At 44.8% G+C, this 20,208-nt stretch overlaps 1 protein-coding gene across 2 annotated transcripts in view; it reads right to left on the bottom strand.

The window, feature by feature from the left end:
- ULK4 (unc-51 like kinase 4) overlaps positions 1–20,208 on the bottom strand; it is a 400,554-nt gene that overhangs the window by 241,344 nt on the left and 139,002 nt on the right. For both annotated transcript variants that reach the window (XM_066245324.1, XM_066245325.1), the window contains one exon: positions 9,581–9,673. In XM_066245324.1, the coding sequence (XP_066101421.1) occupies positions 9,581–9,673 (93 nt within the window). The remainder of the gene's footprint in view (positions 1–9,580; positions 9,674–20,208) is intronic.

The raw sequence follows: 20,208 nt of genomic DNA, 5'->3' as shown, positions 1-20,208 counted from the left end.
TCCAAATACATGCTGGACTTTTAAAAGATTTTCCAACGATGCTAGTTAGGAGATTTAGAGTTTGCATTTGTTCATAAGTGAGCTCTAGAGAGAAAACAAAGCTTTTTCATTCCTTATGACTTACATAATTTGCCCGTCTAGTAGACCAGCAACAGCCATTTTTAAATTAAAAAAAAACCTCTAACATCAGCTGAATTTCAAATTATTGGTTCAGTGAATCAGCTTCAAAAAGAAATAGTTTCATAACGTTTAGCTACAGCATGGTATTATGTCTACCCTGAAAGCAATAATATTTGTAACATTTCTCTTTGAAATGTTTGTCCTCGCCTGTAATGTTTGCTAATTCTCTTGCAGAGAAATGCATAAGTTTTACCAATAAAAGCATACATACATACAAAAAAAAATTTTTTTTCACAATAAAGGAAGGTGGCAGGGTTGAGATTTTAGCAGCTTCAGCACAGAGAATTTTCAGATCTGGTCATTTTACAAAGATCCAGAGAATCCTCTTTATGGGCAGACATCACACATCTTCCCTGAGGAAATTTACACCCCAGTGGGCAAAAACATAGGCAATATAAAAACAACTTAAGCCAAGCCTGACCAATGGTGGTGCAGTGGATAGAGCATCGACCTGGGATGCTGAGGTCCCAGGTTCGAAACCCCAAGGTCGCCGGCTTGACTGCTGGCTTGAGTCCAAAAATCGCTGGCTTGAAGCCCAAGGTCATAGGTGTGAGCCCCACCCCACCCCCACCATCAAGACATGTATGAGAAGCAATCAATGAACAACTGAAATTGACCCAATTACACGTTGATGCTTCTCATCTCTCTCTCTTCCTGTCTGTCTCTTGCTCACTTAAAAAATAGATAACTTAATCTAAGTTATAAAGCTTACTGCTTCATCTGCTGAGGTCTTAGAATTAAGTTAGAAAACGAGGCTACACCAGAATGTACCGCAGATGTACGAAAATCTCCCCTTGCCTAAAACGGCACGAAGATGGGAATTTCAGTGAGAGACACTGTGGTTAAGTGAACAGCAAGTGTTTTCAAATAGAAAGGAGATTTTGGGTGGAAACGGAAGAATGGTAGGTTACATCAGCAACTCTGCAGAACGCCTTTCTCCCTGTTCCCCTGGGAGACACCCAGTGCAGGCCTGGAAGGCGCACGCGTGAAGGGAACACGGCCACAGAGTTTTAATGAACATGTTTGTATATAAATATTTGTGCATCTCTATTACTATTTGTCTTTGGATATATTCGTGGAAGTAGAATCAAAGAATATTTAAGGTTTAATACATATGACAGTCTGCTTGTCACAAAGGATGCGCTCATTTGGAAAGTGTACATCTCACTAGCTCTGAGCAAGTGCTACTTAAAAAGTAATTAATGTGGGGACAGAAGGAGACCAGACTTTGGATGGCGAGCACACGATAAAGCATGCAGATGCTGTAGCATAAAGATGTACCCCTGAAATTTATGTAATGCTATTATCCAACGTCACCTCAATAAATTTTTTAAAAGAATTTTAACGCTGCCAGTCTGATTTTTTTTTTATTATTTTGATAGAATTCTTTTTGGTTACTAATAAAGGGGACTCTTTTTTCATGTTTACTGTTAGAAATGGCCTTTTCATTCTTTGCCCATTTTCCCCTTGGGCCTCTCCTACTTTGGAATTTCAAGATATGTAACGAAGTCTGTCCCCCAAAGCTGGTCACTCTGTGCACTCTGCAGCCAGCTGGGTTAAGCCGTTTCCGGGCTGAAGCAGGAAGGAGAAATGCATACCCACAGAGGAAGTGCATGCCGGGGGCAGGTGACTCAGAGGCACTGACCTCATTACAGAACGTGGCAAGCCCACTGCCCTGCCTGGGTTTCTTTCCCATGGGCTGTCCCACGGCAGAGAATGCTAAATGGTGACACATGCTTGGGAATAAATATGTGCCCTGGAAGTCACAGAACATCTGCAACTCAGACCACCATTTAGTCTGGCAGCCCTCGTGCTCTTCAATTATATGACAAAGGCCCTGTCTGTACAGCTAACACTGTAATGTGTTCTGACCAGTCACTGTCATCACGTAGAATCGGAGACGGGATACGAGAGGGGACGTGGTGTTGAGACATGACGGGGATTCGGCACTTCAGGCCACATGGTACACTGCGTCCTGTTGGCCTTCACTTGTTCTAGAGTTGGCTGGCAGTGACAGGCCTGTGCAGAATATCTCTCCAGACGATGCACGACTTTATCAAGAGAAGATAAACAAGAACAGAAGTTTGCAGCACAAGTACTTTGCTAATTTTAAAATGGTAAACTGCCCTGGTAAATCACCAGAAGAAAGTGCAAACATTAAAACTACACTGTGATGCTGAAACTTGCCAAATATTATCAAGGGACTGATTCTTTCTAGCTTCAGAAGGTACACTAATCATGTAAAGAGACTTTAGCATTTCTACAGTTAGGACGCCGTGAGCTGATGGCTTTGCTGGCTGTAACCCCCAACGTTTAAATGCTTAGGAAGCTGGAATCGTGCCCTGACTTCACATTCTGCTAGCCCTCCTGCGGTAAAATCACCTGGTGCTTGAGCACTGCTACCTTCACAATGCTTTCCTGTCATCTCCACAATGGCCACGGAGTTCACACACCAGTCTCTAGCTCAGTCTAGTGGCCCAGGAAGCTTGGGGCTTGTGACAGTGCAGAGTTGAGGAGGAGATGACCAGAGACCCTCAGGGTGTCTGTCCTGCCCACCCCTCCAGGGCTCTGACAAGCTTCACTGGGAAAGACCCGGAGAATCATAAGCCAAACTGTGTCACAACACACGTAAGTCTCAGCCAACAATGAGCAGGTGATAAAGTGTGGCCAAGGGCATGGTAGACCTGAGCAACCGAGTCCCTCGGGCCCACCTGAAAGAGCTAAAAGGAAACTGTAATTATGAACATGCTTAAATGATTTATTAGAGAAAATGTAATATTTTCCACAGGAAAAGTACCTTAATCATTTTTTTAAAAGCCAACTGTAAAAAGAGGAACTCATTAAAATAATTACTGCAGGTCCTGGCTGGTTGGTTCAGTGGTAGAGCATCGGCCTGGTGTGCAGGAGTCCCGGGTTCGATTCCTGGCCAGGGCACACAGGAGAAGCGCCCATCTGCTTCTCCACCCCTCCTCCTCTCCTTCCTCTCTGTCTCTCTCTTCCCCTCCCGCAGCCAAGGCTCCATTGGAGCAAAACTGGCCCAGGCGCTGAGGATGGCTCTGTGGCCTCTGCCTCAGGCGCTAGAATGGCTCTGGTTGCAACAAAGCAACGCCCCAGATGGGCAGAGCATCACCCCCTGGTGGGCATGCCGGGTGGATCCCAGTCAGGTGCATGCAGGAGTCTGTCTGACTGCCTCCCCGTTTCCAACTTCAGAAAAAAAAAGAAAAAAAAAAAGAAAAAAAAATAATTACTGCAATAATCACAATACCTACTATTTTTATTATTTACCTTAAACGAGGAAACAGAAGAGAGTAACAAAGGACAATAAGACTGTGATACCTTAACCCAGTGGTTCTCAAACTTTTTGAAGTGGGGGCGCATTTAAAATCCTACAAATAATTGTAAGTGCATTATATACAAATTTCTGAGAAATGTTATAATAATTAAGTCAAATATTAAAGAAAAAAATAAAGTCCAAGTGTGCTTTCAGGGCAATTAAACGAAATAAATACAACAAAATTAAATTTATTCTGACACTAAAAACATTTTTATGTTACATTTTTTGAGTTATGTTTTTTAGAATTTGTAAAAAAAAAGGTTGAAAAATAAAAAAAACGACAAAAAAGTTATCTTTATATATATATAGATACATTCTTAGTAAGATTTAGTAAATTCAGCAGGTCCTGGCGTGAATATGTTAAGTGTTTTCATTCTTGTGTTTATGAGAAACATGAGTCTGATGTGTCCTAGCGATTTCTTCAATGTTTGGGCATATATTTGAAAGGCAAACTCTCATTTCCTCGTCAATATATTGAAGAATTCCTCTCTTTTTACTCTTGTGTTGAGGGTAGAAAATCCTAATACACATTTGTAAAAATTGTAGTAAAATGTTCAAAGCTATTTTGGATATTGCCACATATTCTTTTTTTATAGAAATCTAAAAGGCTAAAGGCTTCAAGAGACAATTCCTTATGTTTAATCATCAATCCACGATCAGTGGATATAGCTGCCAGTTCTTCTTCTTCTGTTAATGTTAAACCAAAATCACTTCAAGCTTCCATGAATGGGTTTCTTATCCAATCGTATTGTTCAGTGTTAAGTAATGGAAAATGCTATAAATTAAATTCTGCCTGTCAGCCTTCAAGTCCTATTTTATATACACTTAACTTTTGCTCACTCCCAGAATTGGATTCTTTAATATCACACTTCTTTTTGAGAAATCTATCCATTTTATTTGAGTGTTTTTATCTAGAGATAATATAATGATGTGTTAAAAATAAATATAATAATGATGTATTTACAAAAAGAGCGGTATTTTTGTAATGAAATGGTATAATAGAGTAACTATATTTATTTTTATATCTGGGCACATGTCACAAACCAGCGCTGCTAGTAATTTCGGGTCCCAAGTGGAAACTGTATGGAATTAAGAAAATACGGGGTCAGAAGGGCCCTGTGATTGCTGATAGCAAGAACAAAGTGCGCCCAAAAGCTGAATCTTGCTTTATTTATAGGGCAAAGTGGGCCATTAGCAAATCAATGAGATCTTTGTTCATGTTTCCAAGGCAACCCAAGAATTTTACCAAGAGCAGAAAAACCCCACCATACATATCATCTTAACTTTACACCAAACAAAGGATAGAAGAAACTTGCCTCCAGTCTTTCTGGGGAAAATGGGGGGTAGTGTAAACAATCCAGCACCACAGCTTAACAGCCTTTTGCAACCTAATCAGGCAAGTGAGGTGGGAGGTTGGGCAGACTGTCAGCTTACGGCCAATTCCCCACACCTCTGTCCCCCAAAATCTAAACTCCAAAAACCCTGTTGTTTTTTTGGTCCCCAACAGGCACATATTTCTCTGGAATACCATAGGGCACACCTGGAAATCTTCTAGGGCGCACATTTTGAGAACTACTGCTTTAACCTCTTAATTCACTGACATTATCACTTTCAGAGTCTGTTCTTATCCCACCTCAGGTCCCCAGGTTCTGCACAGTTCTGTGACTACTGACTGTACCGCCACTTCAAAATTCTCTTTCCAGCATCCCAAAGGCAGGACACCACTTCCTCACTCACCAGCTCAACGACCCTCCACATGGCCGTGAACCCTAACACTGCCCCCTGGGGAAATATTGTGGGGAGATCTGCTAGGGCAGGGGTCGGGAACCTATGGCTCGCGAGCCAGATGTGGCTCTTTGGATGGCTGCATCTGGCTCGCAGACAAATCTTTAATCAAATAAATAGTAACGTTAAAAATATAAAACATTCTCATGTATTATAATCCGTTCATTTCCTACCGCTCATGTTCATGGTTGTGCGTGGCTGGAGCCAATCATAGCTGTCCTCCGGGACAACACCAAATTTTTATTGGAAAATGTGCAATGTACACGAGTCGTTTTATGGCTCTCATGGAATTACATTTTAAAATATGTGGCGTTTATGGCTCTCTCAGCCAAAAAGGTTCCCGACCTCTGCGTTAGGGGGCAAGGACATACCTCTTTCTCCATCAGCTCTACCCTTCCTGCAATACCAAGGCCAGGGAAGCTCTTCTAGTAAGCCGCCAGAACTAAATACACTTGGCTTCACAGGCCATATGGTCTCTTTCAAAACTCCTCAATTCTGCCGTTGCAAACGCAGAAGCAGCCACAGTAAATAAATAACCGAGTCGGAGTGGCTGTGTTCGTGGTAATATTTTATTTACAAGAACAGGTGGTCCGGACAGGGCCCATAAGCTGTAGCTCACCAACCTCAGTAAACTAAACTCAGTAGATCATTCTCATCTACAGGAGCATCGCTAAAATACAGCTCATCTTAAAAACAAACAAAAAACCCACTCCTGTGATCCCATAGCTCTTATTTCTCAGCTGTCCTTTGTAGCAAAACTCTCTCTAGAATTACTGGTCTTCCCGGTCTCTACCCCCTCATTTCCTCCTCCATGAATTCTCACCAGGGATGTCCCCCACATGCCACTGAGATGAACCCTTACAGAGACTCCCGTTGCTGACCATGATTGCTAATTCTCCATCCTCACATACTGACGCTCTCAGCAGCATACGATGCTGTTGTTACCCCCTCCCTCTGTAAGTCCCTGGAGGCTGGAGGCCCGCTGCTTTAACAACGAAGCTAACATTAATACGTCCAGTCAACTCAACCTTCTACGTCCCCTTCCCAAAGCAGCTCCGACCACCGTCTCCAAACGGCCACCCAGCCCACCACTCTCCGCTCTCTAACCAGCTTTACTGTCCTTTGTGCTACTTAGCACTGGCTGGAATTGTGGTTTTTAAATTGCTTCCCTCGTTTATTACCTATTACACCCATGGCTCCGACCACCGTCTCCAAACGGCCACCCAGCCCATCACTCTCCGCTCTCTAACCAGCTTCACTGTCCTTTGTGCTACTTAGCACTGGCTGGAATTGTGGTTTTTAAATTGCTTCCCTCGTTTATTACCTATTACACCCATGTAATTATGAAAACCAGGACCATGTCTGTTTTGTCCACCTGGGTGAATATAACTATTGGTGGAGTAATTCATGAGGGAATGGATAGTATTAACTTTTCCTGCAGGTAGAAAGATATCAAAGTGGATTCTGCTCCGAAGGCCCATGATTCTACGGTAGAAACAGACTCTGAAGATGAGAAAAGCAGCAAATGAATTTTCTTGTGGGCAAGTAAAGTAATACTTTGGGGAAAATGTAAGGTAGCATTCTGTTAAAAAAAAAAAAAAAAAGTAATGATTTCTGAACTTCTATTTAAATACAGAAGGAAGGAACTACGAATTACTGTTGATTATAGCCCCCCCAAATACCAGGGCTGCTCCGACCAAAGACTTCAACTAAATGCCGGTTTCCAACATGACACGTAGTGAGTGGCTCAAGCCACGGCATCATGTGACCTGAGAGACATCAGCATGTGGGCTCTCTGCCAGGTGCTGGTTACCACTGCAAGGAAAGCTGTCACTAAATCCATGCAAGTCAATTTAACACTCACTCTAGGAGCGATTATGTAAAAGCTTAAATTAGTTATTGTAGGAGTTACGATGATGAGTTACATCATGATTAGCATAATGAGGAGGGATGTCTACCCTGTTAGTGTGTGATTTAAGTCATGAGCTGAGGAGGTTTGAAAACATAGGAGAGTAAAAGAAGGAAGAGGTTGAACTGAACCAAGACCCAGGATTATATTATTATCCAGAATTGTGCCAGGAGCTGCCACAGTGATGGAAATCAGAGGGTGGGTATCAGAACCTAATGATGAAACAGAGAGAAGCAGAGGAGTACCTTGAGGGTGATAACTTATTCTGAATTACCATTTATCATTGTCTTCACTCAGTAGTTACTGATTCAATGGTTGGTTGGTTGGTTGGTTGGTTGATTGGGCAGGTGGGTCAACAGGATTGAGTAAATGGATCGAGTGGATGGATAGGGTGGATGGATCAGGTGGATGGAGGGCGGATGGATGGAGGGTGGATGGATGGATTGGATGGATGAATTAGATGGGTGTATTGAAGGGATGGATAAGATGGATGGATGGATCGGATGGATGGATTAGATTGATGGGTGGATGGATGGATGAATGGGATGAATGAATAAATGGATTGGATGGATGGGATGGATTAGATGGATTGAATGGGTTGGATGAATGGATTGGATGGACTGGATAGATGGATTGGATGGATGGATTGGATGGATGGATTGGATGGATGGAGGGATGGAGGGATAGAGGAATGGAGGGATGGGTTGGATGGATGGATGGATGGATGGATAGATGGATGGATTGGATGGATGGATGGATTGGATGGATGGATTGGATGAACGGATTGGATGGATTGGATGGATTGGATGGATGGATTGGATGGATGGACAGATTGGATGGACTGGATGAATGGATTGGATGAATTGGATGAACTAAATGGATGGATTGGATGGATGAATGGATTGGATGGACAGATTGGATGGATTGGATGGATGAATGGATTGAATGGATGGATGAATGGATTGAATGGATGGATGAATGGATGGATTGGATGGATGAATTGAATGGATTGGATAGATGGATGGGATGGATTAGATGGAGGGATGGAGCGATAGAGGAATGGAGGGATGGATTGGATGGATTGGAGGGATGGATTGGATGGATTGGATAGATGGATGGGAGGGATGGATGAATGGGAGGGATGGATTGCAGAAATAGATTGGAGGGAGGGATGGATGGACTGGATGGGTGGATGCATTGGAGGGATGGATGGATGGATGGATGGATGGATGAAAAGTGGAACCAAAAACCAATGAGGAAAGTCAGTTGAACATGAGTGACTGTAAGGGCAGAGTGTTTTTCACTAAAGCTTACACCTCACATACACCATGAACTTCACTTAAGAGATCACTAAAATTTCATTCTTCTAAATACATATTTGTGACTCTTGCCATAAAATAAACAGCTCTAAGATTTCTTAAGCAAACTAAAATAATAATTCTTAGATAAGAGCATAAACGTGTTTGGGGGGGGGTTGTTTGCTTGCAACTCAGGAGAAGAGCTAAATTTTGCTCCAAAAGAACTCAAGAAGTTAAATTTTAATTTGTTTGCTAAGGCAGATTTGTTTAAACTAATTATCTCTTAATGGAAACCAGCTACTGGGGCATCGCTCTCCGTGCAAGCAATAGTTTGGTGCAACCTACTGTAAAATTAAGAAGAGAGAAAAGGACAGAGCTCGGGGGAGTTTAACACATTCCTTCTAACAGTAAAATTAGACCAACATGGCAAACAATTTACCTTTCTGCTCTAAACCCAATAATAAGCTGGATGCGGCAGCGCCAGAGGGTTTTTTAAGAAAATCCCCAAGTCAGGTCCAATGCAGATTTGATCAGACTCTTGTTCCTTAATCAAGAGGCGCTCCCTCTCCCCTCCCCTTCCGCAGACCTGGCTTTTCTCTCTGACAAACTTCGTTATAAGACTGAAAGCAGTTGCCACTATCCTAGAAACTAGTTCTAAAAAAATCTGACATCATCACGCATAGCACCTTCAATAAAGGCAAAGGCCCGCCACTGCTTAAAATAAAGTGTGTCAACTAAATAAAACGGAAGAAAGTAATAGTCTAGAAATCCAATAGAGATTTAATAGACTCTTCAGCACAATGTGAGGCAACCATTGACATTTTAAAAAGTATACGTGTTCATTTCTTTTCTCCTTAAGGAATTTATCATTTTAAAGCATCAAAAATTCCACAGGACACAAATTCCAACCAGGGATAAAAACATGACAAGACCCAAAACAGCACGAAACAGCCATCATAAAACACGAAAAATTACCGCTTCGGTAACCGAAACGTTAAACGTTCACCGTTAACATTTTCAGAACACATAAAACTCATTTCAGAGATGAGAAGCAAGGAGGCGAAGGCCGGGTACCTGGTAAAAGCCGGGCTGTGCTCGGTCATTGCAACCAGCAGCTTCAGGGCGTACGCCGGCACCGGGTCAGGCTCCACGAGCATGTGCTGGTACCTGCAATGACAAAGTGGTTGGGAAAGTATTCAGTGGTTATCCCACGTAAACTCTCCTCTGAACAACAGGAGCAAGACACCGTAAGGTGCAAATACCTGAAGAAAAAAGAGATACTGAAGTAAATGTATGAGCTAAGCATCTGCACGTAGCAATGGTGGTGATGACGCTGACCTATCTCGCAGTGTTGCTGGGAAGAGGCAATGACCATCCACGTAAAGCAAGTAGTACTGAGCTGCACACATACCAGGAAACCTTAACATTAGGCACTGGTGCCAGGGGTCCCCAAGACAAGCCTCACACTCAGAGACTTGCTGCAGGACTCACAGACTCACATACAGCCATCCTCACGGTGAAGGTTTGGTACAGTAGTCCCCCTTATCAAAGGGGGTATGTTCCAAGACTCCCTGTGGATGCCTGAAACCCCAAAAAGGACTGAATCCTGCACCTGCTATGTTTTTTCCTATCCGTGCATATATACAGTCATGGCTTCTCTGTGGTATTTCTGAATTGCCAACATCACTACTCTTGCCCTTTGAGGCCATGATTAAGTAAAATAAGGGTGACGTGAACATGAGCACTGAGATGCGGTGACAGTCAATCTGGTGACCCAGATGGCTACTCAGTGACTAAGAGGCTGGTAGCATGTACAGATCGGACACGCCGGACAAAGAGTGACTCACGTCCCAGTGGGATAGTGCGAGATTTTATCATACTACTCACAATGGCATGCCCCTCAAAACTTAGGAATTGTTGACTCCTGGAATTTTCCTTTTAACATTTTGGGTCATGGTTGACCAAGGGTAACTGAGACTGTGGAAAGTGAAACCACAGAGAACGGGGGACGGCTGCATAGCAGCGGGGCGAGGACACGCAGCTGAACCGGGAGAGAGTGAGGGAGGGGCCGCAGGCGGAGGAGGGCTCTGTGAGCAGACCTCCGAGTCTCTCCCTCCCCCACACAGGGTGACACAGAGCGCTCTCCCTCCCCCAGCCACAAAAACGTGGCACATGCGTGTGAGGTTTCCGCCCAAGGAAGCCCATTAGAGTCTGAAGTGACCAAGGTGTTTTCCGGGGGCTGGTCATGTCAGCCACCCTGTCTAACAAGTACAAAATCCCAGGCTCCCAGAAGGCAAGCAGGTGTCCACATCAACCGTACTGTCGGCACCAACAGCCTGGGCGCCGCCAGCCTCCCTGGGCAGATACAGCGTAACCGAGAGCACGCCAAGGGCCAGGTTCTAAGAGGCCGGCCAAGGGCTGTCCTTGCAAGCAGGCCTCTTGAGGGACAGCGGTCTCGGGCCTTACGTCAACTCTTCTCCACAGCATTCTTCCTTTTAAAACTTAAACATCTGAAATGAAAATTATTACCAGAGAGAATAAAACTGAAAAGGTTTTTCTCTAAAGTTCCCACAACCAAGTTCAGATTGCACTTGCACGTATTTGCTAGGCAGAAGCCTGTTTCCATGCTGCGTCTACCTAGTCATGTTCAGCTAGCCAGAATACAGCACCACAGAGGTACTTAGGGGTCAGTGGATGGACGGACAGGCGGATGGGGAACAGATGGACAGACTGGCGAGCAGGTGGACAAATGTACAGACAGATGAACAAACCAACCAATCAACCTTATGACTTACCTATGTATTTAGAACAGCCAACAACTAAAGAGGGAGCTAACTATTTCCAAAAAATCCAAAATGTATACTTAAAAATCCGTGACGTGAAGCAGAGGCTCTTTCTCTGGAGAACAGGGCCCTGGGCTCTTATTCGGAGCCTACTTACTCTCGTTCTGAAAATCATTGTGTAACAACTGAATTCCGCAGTCTCTAGGCCCCCAGCCATGAAAACGGAGCCAAGCAGAGGCAGGAGAGGGACCATTTCCGAAAGGCACCCTGAGAGTTACAAGTGGGACCCGAAAGCACAGGAAAAACAAGAGAAAGCAAACCCAACAATTCCAGACAGAGAGCCGCCTGGGGAGCATTTAACTAGAGTGAACAGCAGCTCTCCCCTCAGTGGGACCCGAGGGCCCATCACACACCAGGATGTTCACAAGGGGGGCGAGGAGTCACGGAAATGTTAAACTGGGGACGTGGGAAGAACCAGATTTTAGAAAGTCTTCTTATAAAATATTTTTAAATTACAGCAATTAAAAGATTTTTCCCATGTATGCAAGATAAAGACAAACTACTAAATCACTGATAACAAAATCATAAATATTAATTAAAGAGAATAGTGTATTTAAATAGCACAACCAAACATAAGTAATTATAGAAATGAAAAAATAAATCAAATATAAGAAAACAATACCTTTGCCTGACCAGGCGGTGGCACAGTGGATAGAGCATCGGACTGGGATGCAGAAGACCCAGGTTCAAGACCCCGAGGTCGCCAGCTTGAGCGGGGGCTCATCTGGTTTGAGCAAAGCTCACCAGCTTGAGCCCAAGGTCGCTGGCTTGAGCAAGGGGTTACTCGGTATGCTGAAGGCCCACGGTCAAGGCACATATGAAAAAGCAATCAATGAACAACTAAGGCGTCGCAATTTGCAATGAAAACTAATGATTGATGCTTCTCATCTCTCCATTCCCATCTGTCTGTCCCTGTCTATCCCTCTCTCTGACTCTCTCTCTCTCTAAAAAAAAGAAAAAGAAAGAAAACAATACCTTTTATCATATGAACAGAACAAAAATCAAGAAAGCATCTTTAGAAGTGATAAAATGCATTCATAAAATTTAACATCCAATTTGAACTTTAAAAAAAAATAAGAACAACTCTTAGCATCCCAGAGAGAAATCATTATTCCTTTCCTTATAAAATAAAAAGCTCTCATCACCCCAAGTTGGCAGTACCGAAGACGACCTTCCAGTTCGCTGATTTGCCAGAAGGACTCTGATTACAGCTAATTACAGGGAAAGGATGCCGATTAAAATCAACAAGGGCGAAAGGCGCAGAAGGTAGACTCCAGGAGGGAGCAGGTGCAAGCGTCCAGCTGCCCCTCCCAGTGGAGCTGTGTGGACAGGGCTTCCTTCCTCAGCCACAAAGTGTGACAGCAAAATGGACTACTGCCAGCCAGGGCAGCTCCCTAGAGCACAGGTGGCCGGCACAGAGGCGCGAGGCTGGGTGGCTAACCCCAGTCACTCAGCCCCCAGCCCCTCCGGAGGTCAGGCGGGTGTGGTGTGGCCCAAGGCTCTGACTATAATTCGCAGTGTTAATGTGAATTATCTGGCGTGACTCAAGGCCCCGTGAGTACTGAGACCCTCTCATCAGTCTCATTCCACAGGCTCAGAAGTCGTCTCCCAGAAGGCGGTCAGGACCCTTCGTATTGGGCAGGATTTGACCCACACCTGCTACATTAATCTTCAGGACACACATCCTTAATAGAAAAACTGAGCACTGTTGAGCATAAAGGGAGGCACTTGTAAGAGATAAGAGGAGAAATGAGCTCTTCCACTGCTTACCAATGTTTACAAACTGCCAGCCAGAGAACTTCAATTGGGGGGGGAGTGTGAGAAACTTCTGCTGAGTCACCCACATGCCCTAGCTAACTACCCCCGCCCCACTCCCAGACCCAGCAGACCCAGCGGAGGCGCCGAGGAAGGGGCCACAAGCCTGGAAAGTGTAAGAAGCTTCCCACGTGATCTGCTCACATGCCTGTGTGGAAAATACAAAATATGGACAACTAGTGAGACGTCATACACTGGACAGAATCTGAAACAGCTCTAAAACGCGTAACGTATATATTTTAAAATACTTTATTTTCACTGAACCTCCCAGAACATGTAGAATCTACATCTGAAAAGAAAACACGGCTGAAAGGTTGCTGTCTGGATGACCAATGCCTTGGGCCGTCTGGGGTTAGCTCCCCCGGAAACGGGGCGAGGGAGAGCCCATCCCCGCCCGGGCACGAGAATTCTTGCAAAGAATTTTATGTTTTTCACCTCTTGGAAAAAGAAGGGTAAAATTCATAAAGGACGTGTTTAGAATACAAACATTGACTATTTTGAATGTATTTTAGTTTAATCAAAGGTAGGTTTGTAATGGTCAGCAAGAACTAGCCAAACAATGCTGTGGTTTAGTAAGCTTGCCTCCAAAGCAGCTGAACTGACAGGAGCTGGATCTTGGGCTCCTCTGAATGCCAGTTGGCAGGAAAAAACAATAAACAAACAAACAAAATAAATTATAACCCCGACTCCTGAAAGGGCTTCGAGGAGGGTGACCAGTGAGCCACAGGCCCACTGTGACCACAGGGCCTGACAGGAGCACCGCCGGGACCCTGTGCCCGGCCACAGACTGAGATCACTAGTGACAAAAGCGTATGCTGCCCGATGGTGTCCTGAGACCACACTCTCCTACTTCTAGGATCCTTCCCAAAGAAGGGGCCTTTGCTAGGTCCCAAAGAGCTGGAACCCAGGCAGGAAAAGCCATGCATCCTATATGCACATCTGTCCCAAAGGAGAGAAAAGTCCTAAAAAAAAAAAATCACATTCAGAGACCCAAGGGATAAAGTCCTCCCATCTTCTCAAGTACCTGGAGTAACCAGGGCACCGCGGTAGGTAGGCTGGCAGGAGGTCGCGACAGGCTAGCTAAGTAACTCTACGTTCTTGAGAAGCTATTCCAGGGATGTGGGAAGAAGTGCCAGTTTTGTCGGGGAGAAGGGGAGGTACCAGGTCATAAAGCGGTCCCCTCTGCTGGGGTGAAGCCACAGACTCCCACTTCACAACCCCACGGAGGGGACTGCAAGAATTTAGGGGGAATGTGATTGCAGAATATCCAAGAAACCTTAGAGGAAATACACTGAGGAAGACTCTAAGTAAAAAGCTAAAGTACTTTATGTGGGGGGGGGGGGGGGGCAGGAATACGCATGTAAGTGAAAAGGAAAGAAAGGTGACAACACCGGGCCAGAAAGTAGCCTTAGACAGGGAGGCAGACGGAACGGTCACCAGAGCTTATAAAACATGCACCGCTGATAAGTTAAAAATCTAAGCAAAAGAAAATTAACTACGCTAGAATACAAGAAGGTATAAATTTTCACATAACCTTGGTTGAGAAGCTTCTATAACAGGACAACAAATGAGAAATGAATCAAAAACTAGTAGTACTGCTTTCAAGTTTTTAAATATTACAGATTTCTCAGTGGCACGCCACCATAAACAAATCAAACGTGGGAAAAATTGTTTTGCAGAACATTGGCAAAACAAAGAGCTACTGTTCTTAACCCTCTGAGCAGTACGAATGTGCCTGTACGTCCTCGTGCCTCCTGACCATCCAGAGTACGATCGAGTTATTTTAAAAATGTGTAAGACAACATGTAAAAAAGGCAAATGTAGGCCCTGGCTGGTTGGCTCAGTGATAGAGCATCGGCCTGGCATGCAGGAGTCCCAGGTTCGATTCCCGGCCAGGGCACACAGGAGAAGTGCCCATCTGCTTCTCCACCCCTCCCCCTCTCCTTCCTCTCTGTCTCTCTCTCTTCCCCTCCCGCAGCCGAGGCTCCATTGGAGCAAAGTTGGCCCGGGTGCTGAGGATGGCTCCATGGCCTTTGCCTCAGGCGCTAGAATGGCTCTGGTCACAACAGAGCAACGCCCCAGATGGGCAGAGCATCGCCCCCTGGTGGGCATGCCAGGTGGATCCCGGTCAGGCGCATGCGGGAGTCTGACTGCCTCCCCGTTCCCAACTTCAGAAATAAATAAATAAATAAATAAAGGCAAATGTATGTTCTGCTTGTTTCCATAAATTCGTCATCAAACAAACATGATTTTAAGTTAATAAAACTGTAAATGAAACTAACTTCACTTTTTGAAAAACAACTCACTCCCTGGGGTCAACAAGTATGAAAAAAACTCACTACTCAAAGGGTTAATATAATATATAGGGAATTATTGCAAACCAATGAACATCCCACCAAAAAAAAAAAGACAAAATCCACCTGAGAAGAACACAGTGGCCACGAAGCACGGGAAATGGAAATGGTCAGCTGCATGGACATCTGAAGGCGTGCAGGTCAGAGCTCATGAAGTCGAGCCTCACAAGGGGAAGCTGTGCATGTCAACTGTTCATCACCTTTGAAAATAACTCACCAAAACATTTTCAAAAGCCCTTAAAATGTACATAATTTTTTACACAGTGTTTCTAGCCCCCCCCCCCCCCGACAGTCAACGAAATGAGCACGCACGCAAAGATGTGGCCCTAAAAGTGGCCTTTGCAGCACTGTGTGTAATAGTGAGACTCTGGGCGAACCCTTGATGATCAGGAATGATGAGTTGTTTAAATGATCTTCAGTACATTTATAAATGTAGGCAGAGATAAGAGGATTATAAGACGGTCAATAAAATAGTGTTATATAAGTGAGTGAGTGTGAGTGTGTGTGTGTGTGTGTGTGTGTGTGTGCATATACACACATTCATATATGAATATTCCCAGTACGATGTCTGGGAGTAGGCGGGTTCCAAGGAGAAACTTACAGAAAGCACTAAATCAGGGGTCGGGAACCTTTTAGGCTAAGAGAGCCATGAACGCCACATATTTTAAAATGTAATTCCGTGAGAGCCATACAATATGTTTAACACTAAATACAAGTAAATGTGTGCATTTTATGTAAGACCAACACTTTTAAAGTACAATAAGTCTCTGAATTCTTTTTAATAACGTTGTTATGCTGTTGCTAACCAATGATGAATAAAGTACTTCTTACCACTAATGCGACTTCTGGTGCTGCATGGTTTTGCTGATGGCTTTGTAGTCTGGTTGATACGTGGTGAGGTTAAGCTTCATGCAGGCGTTGGACTTCCATCCGTTAAACGTGATCGTAGGTTGGTCTTAACGTTCTTTAGATGTGAAAAAGACTGCTCACATGCATACGTAGAGCCAAACATTGTCAGTACAGCAATACTCACATGCTGCAGTGTGTGGTATGTGACAGGAAGTGTGTTCCAAGTTTTGACAATCAGCTGGTCCGCGGGTTGAAGTTTTTTCATTTCTCCCCACTTGTGTTTGCTCACCAACTCTGTTTGCTGTCATGCAAGTCCTTCCAAATCTTCATTCAGTGACTTGAACTTATTCACCCACATGTCTGAGGCCTTCAGGTCAGCAGCTTGTAGCTCAAAATCTCTGATGGAGACACCGGGGATGTAACTCAGGTCGGCACTGTCCACTGCACACTCGTGTGGATGGGTGATGAACTTAAAAAGACGAGTGTGCTCAAGAAATTCTCCAAAGCGTGCTTTGAATGACTGCAGGAGATTAGATGTGAAGCCCACTAGCTGCTGGAGATGAAGATGTTGAGCAGGGTCACTTGCTGTGCATGCATCTTTAAACTCCCCCAGTTTTTCAAAGTGTAGTAAACGACCTGTCTCAATGTCTGCGATGAAGAGTTCCAGCTTGTTTTCAAATGCAAACACTGATTGTTGAAGGGATAAGACTGTATTTCCAATGCCTTGCATTTTCACATTGAGCTGGTTCAGATGTTCAGTCATGTTCATGAGATAGTAGAACTTCAGGAGCCACTCAGTGTTAGCTAACTCAGGATGCTCGATGTTTTTCATTTCAAGAAAAGTCTGGGCCCTGGCCGGTTGGCTCAGCGGTAGAGCGTCGGCCTGGCGTGCGGGGGACCCGGGTTCGATTCCCGGCCAGGGCACATAGGAGAGGCGCCCATTTGCTTCTCCACCCCCACCCCCTCCTTCCTCTCTGTCTCTCTCTTCCCCTCCCGCAGCCAGGGCTCCATTGGAGCGGAGATGGCCCGGGCGCTGGGGATGGCTCCTTGGCCTCTGTCCCAGGCGCTGGAGTGGCTCTGGTCACGGCAGAGCGACACCCCGGGGGGGCAGGGTGTCGCCCCCTGGTGGGCAGAGCATTGCCCCTGGTGGGCGTGCCGGGTGGATCCCGGTCGGGCGCATGCGGGAGTCTGCCTGACTGTCTCTCCCCGTTTCCGGCTTCAGAAAAATACAAAAAGAAAAAAAAATCTGGATTTCGCTTAGACAAGCCATGAAACGGCTGAACACCTTCCCTCTTGACAACCAATGCACATTGCTGTGCAGAAGCAGACCAGGATAATTATTCCCAACTTCATCCAGCAGTGTTTTAAACTGGCGATCATTTAAAGCTCGGGCAACAATAAAGTTGACCACCCAAATGACCAGCAACATCACCTCACCAAGCTGCTCAACACATATGAGCACAAAACGCCTCCTGACGTAGGATGCAGTGAAAACTTAGGATGGGTCTCTTTTCATGTTCACGAAGAAGCGCTGCGAATCCTCCTCCATGCACGGAGCACCATCAGTACACACCGAAATAAGTTTATCCATCAGTAGATTTTTTTCTTTAGCGAACTCAGTGAAGAGACTTGAATAAATCCTCCCCTCTTGTTGTCTCTTTCACAGGCAAAACAGCAAGACTTGCCTCAGGTAGTGTGTCACTGACAGCATAGTTTGCAATCACGCTGAACTCGGATAAATGGCTTACGTCTTTTGACTCATCCAAAGCGAGAGAAAAGAATGGTGCTGCATTTATGTCCTTCACTTGTGTTGCCTCAATTTGATTTGCCATTGTGACAGTACAATCATGAACAGTTCTTGCCAACAGAGGCATGTCTTTTATTCGTTTGATTATCTTGTCTTTATCTGAAAAGTCGTCAAAAAGTTCATTGACAACATCAAGCATGAACGTTTTGGCATACTCCCTATCTGTGAATGGCTTTCCGTTTCTCACAATTGCTAAAGCACCAGCAAAGCTAGCCGAATTCTAGTCACCTTGTTGGGTCCAAACACGAAGTTGTGGCTGACTAGCTTGCACTCTGCACAGTAGCTCTTGACATGCTTTCTTCCTGCTGTCCCCCACTGGATATTTCGATGCAAATGTAGTATGTCGTGTGTCGAAGTGCCACTTTATATTTGACCGTTTCATCGATGAAATTTTATCATTGTATATTAGACACACTGCAGAACCTGCTCTCTCCACAAAGGCGAATTCTTCTGTCCATTCCTGCTGAAAAGTACGATACTCATCTTCATCTTTTTTTCTTTTAGCCATCTTCTTCATCAAAAGGGTTTATGCAATTAGCTGACTACTTGATTAAAAGGAGGGAAGTTTACTTCCTGACCTCACGACTCGTGTACGTTATGCATTATCCAATAAAAATTTGGTATTGTCCCGGAGGACAGCTGTGATTGGCTCCAGCCACCCGCAACCATGAACATGAGTGGTAGGAAATGAATGGATTGTAATACATGAGAATGTTTTATATTTTTAACGTTATTTTTTTTTTATTAAAGATTTGTCTGCAAGCCAGATGCAGCCATCAAAAGAGCCATATCTGGCTCGTGAGCCATAGGTTCCCGACCCCTGCACTAAATCAACCTCACTGGGAATGGAGAAAGTTAAGGGGAGCAGATAGATGTTCGCGTAAAATGGTGGACAAGAGACAGAACACTGAGAGTCTTGAATGGCTGGGTACGGATCCCACAGTACCTCCTACGACCTGTCCCTGGAAAGGTCTCTGAGCAAGGGAACGATACAAGGAAAGCAGTGTGATGAATGCAAATCTAACAAAGCACAATAGCTATGAGGCTTCAGAGAGATTGGAGGAGTGTGGGGTTAGGTAAAGAGAAGGCGGCCAAATAGCAAAGTTGTGCAGGTCAACTCTGCCTCTGGGGAGGGCTGAGGACGTGCCCCTGGACGGCACCAAGAAGGGGAGATAACTTAATCTTTTGGGCATTTTCTGTACGATCTTCCCCAAAATTTGAACGAGATAGTATCTTTAGTCAACTCCAAAATTTTATAAATGAGAGCGGGTATAAATCAAATAGTCAAAATGCTGGAGTTTTCTGTCTTGCATTTTATGCAACCTGAGTTCTATGCGTCACTCTGTTCAGTCTCACGTGAATGCACAGATATTTAAGTATTCAGTGAATGAAGAAATAGACAGATAGGAAATCAATAGATACACAGAGAGATACAGAAAGACATATTTTTTAAGTGAAAAGATGACTTCAAAGTGTCACATTTAATTTCAGACATATGCCCTCATCTCTTCCGAACTCTTCAATAAAATCAACAGCAGCCCTGGCCGGTTGGCTCAGCGGTAGAGCGTCGGCCTAGCGTGCGGAGGACCCGGGTTCGATTCCCGGCCAGGGCACACAGGAGAAGCGCCCATTTGCTTCTCCACCCCCCCCCCCTCCTTCCTCTCTGTCTCTCTCTTCCCCTCCCGCAGCCAAGGCTCCATTGGAGCAAAGATGGCCCGGGCACTGGGGATGGCTCTGTGGCCTCTGCCTCAGCGCTAGAGTGGCTCTGGTCGCAACATGGCGACGTCCAGGATGGGCAGAGCATCGTCCCCTGGTGGGCAGAGCGTCGCCCCTGGTGGGCATGCCGGGTGGATCCCGGTCGGGCGCATGCAGGAGTCTGTCTGACTGTCTCTCCCTGTTTCCAGCTTCAGAAAAAAGAAAAAAAAAAAATTAAAAAAAAATAAAAAATAAAATCAACAGCAAAATTTTCATTATAAAAGCCTGAAAGGCTAAAAGAAATGACTTCAAAAAATCAAGACTCCAGGTTTACAAAAC

The sequence above is a fragment of the Saccopteryx bilineata genome, chromosome 10, assembly GCF_036850765.1.
Source record: "Saccopteryx bilineata isolate mSacBil1 chromosome 10, mSacBil1_pri_phased_curated, whole genome shotgun sequence".
Classification (NCBI taxonomy): Eukaryota; Metazoa; Chordata; class Mammalia; order Chiroptera; family Emballonuridae; genus Saccopteryx; species Saccopteryx bilineata.
The sequence above is the reverse complement of the archived record's forward strand: the minus strand, read 5'-3'. Positions and strand labels throughout refer to the sequence as shown.